Below are 5,797 nucleotides of genomic sequence, written 5' to 3' on the forward strand. Positions count from 1 at the left end.
ACTCCTTCACTTTCTTTTTTCTCCACTCTCCTTTCTCTGTTTTCTCTCGCCGAAGCTATATTTACGGTGACCATTATCAGCTGTGTCCTCTCTTTTTTTTTGTTTCTTAGTTAATTATCCCTTGACCCGATATGATAATGGGGCTGATTTTTTTTGGTTCTTTCCCTCATCGGTTATAGTCATTTTCCTGCCCTACTCTTTCCATTTCCTACAAGAAAATCCCTGACAACTGTGGGAAGAATCATACAAAGTGCATTTCTTCTTCGTTCTCGTGTGAAATTATATCTGGGTTTTACACTTGTTAGCTCTTTATATATTTGTCATCTGGGTTTCTCTTGCAATACACAATGATCAGTGCCACAGACCTCTACCATGTCCTTACTGCCGTGGTGCCGCTTTATGTGGCTATGATCTTAGCATATGGTTCTGTGAAATGGTGGAAAATCTTCAGCCCTGACCAGTGCTCTGGCATCAATCGGTTCGTTGCTTTATTTGCAGTGCCTCTCCTTTCTTTCCATTTCATATCTACCAACAATCCATACGCTATGAACTTGAGGTTCATTGCAGCGGACACTCTCCAAAAGATCATAGTCTTGGTTGTGTTGGCTATCTGGTCAAGAACTAGCTCAAGAGGTTCCCTGGAATGGTCCATCACCTTATTTTCGCTCTCAACTCTTCCAAACACTCTTGTCATGGGCATCCCTTTGTTGAAAGGAATGTATGGAGAATATTCAGGGAGCTTAATGGTCCAAATAGTCGTTCTTCAATGCATAATTTGGTACACGTTGATGCTCTTTCTCTTTGAATACAGAGGAGCTAGACTTCTGATAGCTGAGCAATTCCCAGATACTGCTGGCTCTATCATTTCCTTCAAAGTTGATTCTGATATCATTTCCCTGGACGGGAAAGAGCCATTGCAAACCGATGCCGAAGTTGGGGAAGACGGGAAACTCCATGTCACTGTTAGAAAATCTACTAGTTCTCGCTCGGAAATTTTTTCTCGCCGATCACACGGTCCAAACTCAGGCGTCTCTTTAACCCCAAGGCCATCAAATTTGACAAATGCGGAAATTTACTCCCTCCAATCATCAAGAAATCCTACTCCAAGAGGATCCAGCTTCAACCACACTGATTTCTACTCAATGGTGAATGGAAAAAACGTAAGCAATGTGAGTCCAAGACAATCCAACTTTGGGAACTTGGGTTTCGATGAAGAGAACGGACTTGGGGTATTTGGTAATCCAGGGAGAGCAAATGGCAATGCTTATCCTGCTCCAACTAGTGCTGGAATCTTCTCTCCAGTGACTGGACCAGGTGCCAAGAAGAAGGCAAATGGAACTGATAGTGGCAAGGATTTGCATATGTTTGTTTGGAGTTCAAGCGCTTCTCCTGTATCAGAAGGTGGGATTCATGTTTTCAGGGGAGGAGAGTATGGGAATGATCTTGGTGGGGTAGCTCACCAAAAAGGTATCAACATTAACCTTTCAAAGTCGTTGTTTGGGTTTCGGTATTTTTTGGTCGTTTTCGTTTACTACTTGTTCTGACTGTGATTTTGCATTGAGGGGCATTAGGATTTGGCAATTTCCAACACTAAACTTTAAGGTTATTTGTTATTTGTTACCTTTAGTCTTGATTGTTTCTTGGATGTTGTGAATGTGGTTTTATAGTATTGGACGTGAATGAGTCGCATTTTTGTTTTATTGGAATGCTCTGTTTATTGGGGTAACTGTATTTGTCTTGTTGAATGAGAGTTTGGGATTGGAGAATGCTTTTTCCCGTTGTGCATCAAGTGGGGCTGGTTGGTTGTTTGTTGCCTCTTTTCCTTTTCGCCTTTCTCTTCCTTGATGGTCTTGTTCTTCTTTCTTTTGATCCACGGAGTGTTTTCTTTTGGTTGTATTTGTCATCACTCTAATAATGCTTTCCTCTCATGTCATTTTCATTTGTTGTATTAGCAATAATTTATGTTTTTTTTTTTTTTGACTTCCAGACTATGATGAGTATGGTAGAGATGAATTTAGCTTTGGTAATAAACAACTTACAAGTGGGGTTGACCGTGAAGGACCAGTGCTTTCCAAGCTTGGTTCAAGCTCCACAACTGAACTCCACCCTAAGGGTAGTGCTCACGCCGAAACAAAGCCAACTGCTATGCCTCCTGCTAGTGTTATGACTAGACTCATCCTCATAATGGTGTGGCGAAAACTAATCAGGAATCCCAATACTTATTCGAGTCTGATTGGCCTCACCTGGTCTCTTGTTTCGTTCAAGTGTGTAAAGCTACATCACCTTTTCCTTTGAAGTGTATTTTTCTGATCCATTTATACAAAATTTTAATGGCTCTTTGCATTTTTGCAGATGGGATATTGAGATGCCTGCAATAATTGCTCGTTCAATATCTATTCTTTCTGATGCAGGTCTTGGAATGGCAATGTTTAGTCTTGGTAAGTCAATGATCAACTTAATTGAGGTTTCTGTGTTTGGAAGATATCCAGGCATTTTAGTCGGTAAAACTGTTGTTGTCAATTTGTATTTTTGCTTGATTCTTCTGCAGAAGCTAAGATTTTGGGTTGCAGGTTTATTCATGGCACTTCAGCCGAGGATTATTGCATGTGGAAACACGATTGCAGCCTTTGCCATGGCAGTTCGATTCCTAACAGGTCCTGCAGTTATGGCTGCTGCCTCGATCGCTGTTGGATTGAGAGGTGTCCTACTACATATCGCAATTGTGCAGGTAATAGCGGTTTCTTGTATTAACCTTGTTTGGCGGGTTCTCTACTCTGTCAAGTAGATCTGATTCAGGACTTTGAATTGTTTGGATTTTCAGGCAGCTCTTCCACAAGGGATTGTCCCTTTCGTCTTTGCAAAGGAATACAATGTTCATCCTGACATATTGAGCACAGGGTGTGTAACGAACTTTTATCTAAACTCTTTAGCTTCTCATATGCGAAACTCTTTCATGCGGCATGACTTGTACTGACGTGCATGTCTCTATTTGTAAAGATATAAGCTTTAATCTTATGTGCTAGTGGTCCAGCTGAGAATAAGGTGGTGGTCCAAGTCCAAAGATATAAGCTTTCATGTTTATTGCATGCAATTATGAATGCTTTTCTTTTTCCTTTTTTTTGGGTAATTGAATCAATGTAATTATTAATGTTAGTATGTCATTATGGATAATGATTGCTTATAAGTCATGATGTGAAGCTGAAATTCTTCATTCCTAATTTTGTTCAGGGTGATATTCGGAATGCTGATTGCCCTTCCTATAACACTGGTTTACTACATCCTGATGGGACTTTGAAGCAAAATTACTTTTGGAGTCTTATAAGGGAAAGAAGACTAGATACAATTAGTACACTACCCATTTGGAATTTGGGAAGTTTTTGGATTTCTCTAACAGGGGAAAATATGATTTCATTTCTGAACTGATCATTAGTGATTAGAGAAAAGAGCACAGAGATTTCTCTTCACAACCGGTGATAGCAAAGTGGAAACATTGACAGCCATGGGCGCTAGAAATTTTTTGTTCTCTTTATGTATGCTTTTCTCACCCGGAGCCTCGTGCTTTTTGCTTTTGTTATTTTTGATGAAAGAAAGTCAGGCATGTTTGTAGATCAGCAAAGATGCCTCTGCGTTTTTCTTTAACCTTTTGTAAGGTCAAAAAGAGAGATTAATCCGATTGGAATCTCTATGCAAGAAAATCCCACGCCCACAGCAAGTATGTTTGTCTACACTCTTTAGAAAATACACACAAGGTGGGAAGCCAACCGGGTGGCTTGGTGGTGTTTCATCTGTGTTTCTTTCTTTTCCAATTTTTAAAGACAAGTATTCACTAAAATTAAAAGACCCAGCAGACCAAAAAGCCAGCTATAATAAACGCCTGTGGCCTAAAAAGAAAAGGAGCACCAGCTGTCACCCGAGGCTGGGTTTTTGTCTATCAATCTGAATACATTTCACGGTTGGGACTTGAAAAGATGGCAGGTCTATGTTTGATAGCTGTCTTTAGGTTGGGCGCGGCAGCTAAGGTATTAAGCTTGTGCTGAACGAGCTACATTTAAACTTATGTCGGCTTATTGGAGACCTCTGAAATTGACCCCTGCCCCCACTAAGGCTGTGTTTGGGCAGTGCTTAATTAAAAAGGCTTTGTGGTGGGTCTCGGTATTAAAGTACTTGAGATAATAATGGATCACATTTATTTGCTGCGTGCGTCGTTTAAATGAGATCAACAGCATGTCGCATAATTACAAAGAAAAATGAATTATTACGCCTCTACTCTACAGGATTGGTGTTTCCACTAATGGCAGTAAATAAAATGAGGTAAACATTTCGCAAAAGTACAAGACCCAGGGAGGATCTTTGATTAAAAAGATGTCAAATTTTATCTTCCATGAATTACTCATATACTTATGATGCTGATACTGAGCTTACATATATTCCATTTTGTGGATGTTACTACAATTTTTCCTTACAGCCCGTGAACATTCAACACTTGCTATTTTTTTCCAAATCAATAACTCCTTGGGGTGCCAAATAATTAGCCCAATTGTCGTGGAAGTAAATTAAGAGAAATGATGTGTCATTCTCAGGGATCCGGACCAAGTAAGGATGTCAATGTGTTTTGTAATCGGGTTGACTAAAAATTAGGGTACTTATAATTGGTTTTGAATAGGATTTAGGTAGTAAAAGTATTATCCATTAAGTGGTTTGTCATACTCATGCCACAACTTTGGGTATATTTCAGATAGTCGTCGTAGGGTTTTTAGGGTTCAGATAGGGTTTACGTAATAAAACTACTGTATTATAATTGGTTTGCCATACTCTATCACGCCTGCAAGTATGGTTCAAGTGGTGATCATATGGTACTTACAATGTGAAGTTATTATAAATAATGATTTTTTAATTTTAAATTTCAATTTTATAGAAATTAATTTGTGTATATAAATTTCATTTAATTAATTTAATATTTACTAAAATTCATTAATTGTTCTAAATATGATTTTAAATTTTAATTTATTTTTTATAAATTAATTTTTATTAATAAGATTCATAATATCTAATTTATTATAATTAGCTATTTTAGGGTATACAAATATTTAAAAAATATATCTAAAATATCTAAATACAAACTCGAATAACAATTCAAAAAACTAATTAATATTTATAAAATTTAAATACTCTATCAAATAATGTAATTTAGATTAAAACACTTCAAAAATAATGAATATCCTACTCGTTATAACAATTAGGGTGGAGACTTTCTTACTCCTACTTTCTCCCTTTAGAAAATTTTCAATTTTTTAACCTATACTTATTTGGCCCTGTTAACCTAAAAAGTTTGTCCTTTCTGTCCAGTACGAAATTTCATCCTTCTATGTACTCACCCTTGATCTTCTAAAAATCTTTACTTATTATATAACTTTGTGGTGTAATGCACTTTTGACCATTATTCTTTCTCGAAATTCTACTCTTATTCATACAGCTTACATTTTGTGAAATTTAATCAATTTTTTTGCTTGGATTTAAATTATCTATTAAACTTTCAAATTTTGTCAAACTAAGGAAATCAATCATTATATGATTCAAATCTCTGTAAAAAATGTTGACATGAAAAAAATTACAAAAATCAAAAATTGTGATACGAAAAAATTTCATAAAATTGTTGCATTGTAGCTTAACTTTTTATCAAACAATTTAGGACCAAAACTTTTAGTTTTAATGTATGACTTAACACCAATTTAAGATGTAATGCGATTAAGAATCTCAACTATTCAAAGTGATTCAATAAAGGAAAAATAGGTAATTA

General features: G+C 36.7%; 1 protein-coding gene across 1 annotated transcript; it reads left to right on the forward strand.

The window, feature by feature from the left end:
- The first annotated feature begins 210 nt into the window (after positions 1–210).
- LOC110426533 (putative auxin efflux carrier component 1b) lies at positions 211–3,725 on the forward strand. Its single transcript, XM_021441768.2, has 6 exons — positions 211–1,467; positions 1,988–2,264; positions 2,353–2,438; positions 2,571–2,728; positions 2,822–2,898; positions 3,229–3,725. Exons 1-6 carry the CDS (start codon positions 348–350, stop codon positions 3,293–3,295), a joined length of 1,785 nt encoding a protein of 594 aa, XP_021297443.1. The 5' UTR covers positions 211–347; the 3' UTR covers positions 3,296–3,725.
- The last annotated feature ends 2,072 nt before the right edge of the window (positions 3,726–5,797 follow it).

Source organism: Theobroma umbraticum, unplaced genomic scaffold, assembly GCF_002168275.2.
Source record: "Theobroma umbraticum cultivar Fairchild unplaced genomic scaffold, ASM216827v3 scaffold_89.0, whole genome shotgun sequence".
Taxonomy (NCBI): Eukaryota; Viridiplantae; Streptophyta; class Magnoliopsida; order Malvales; family Malvaceae; genus Theobroma; species Theobroma umbraticum.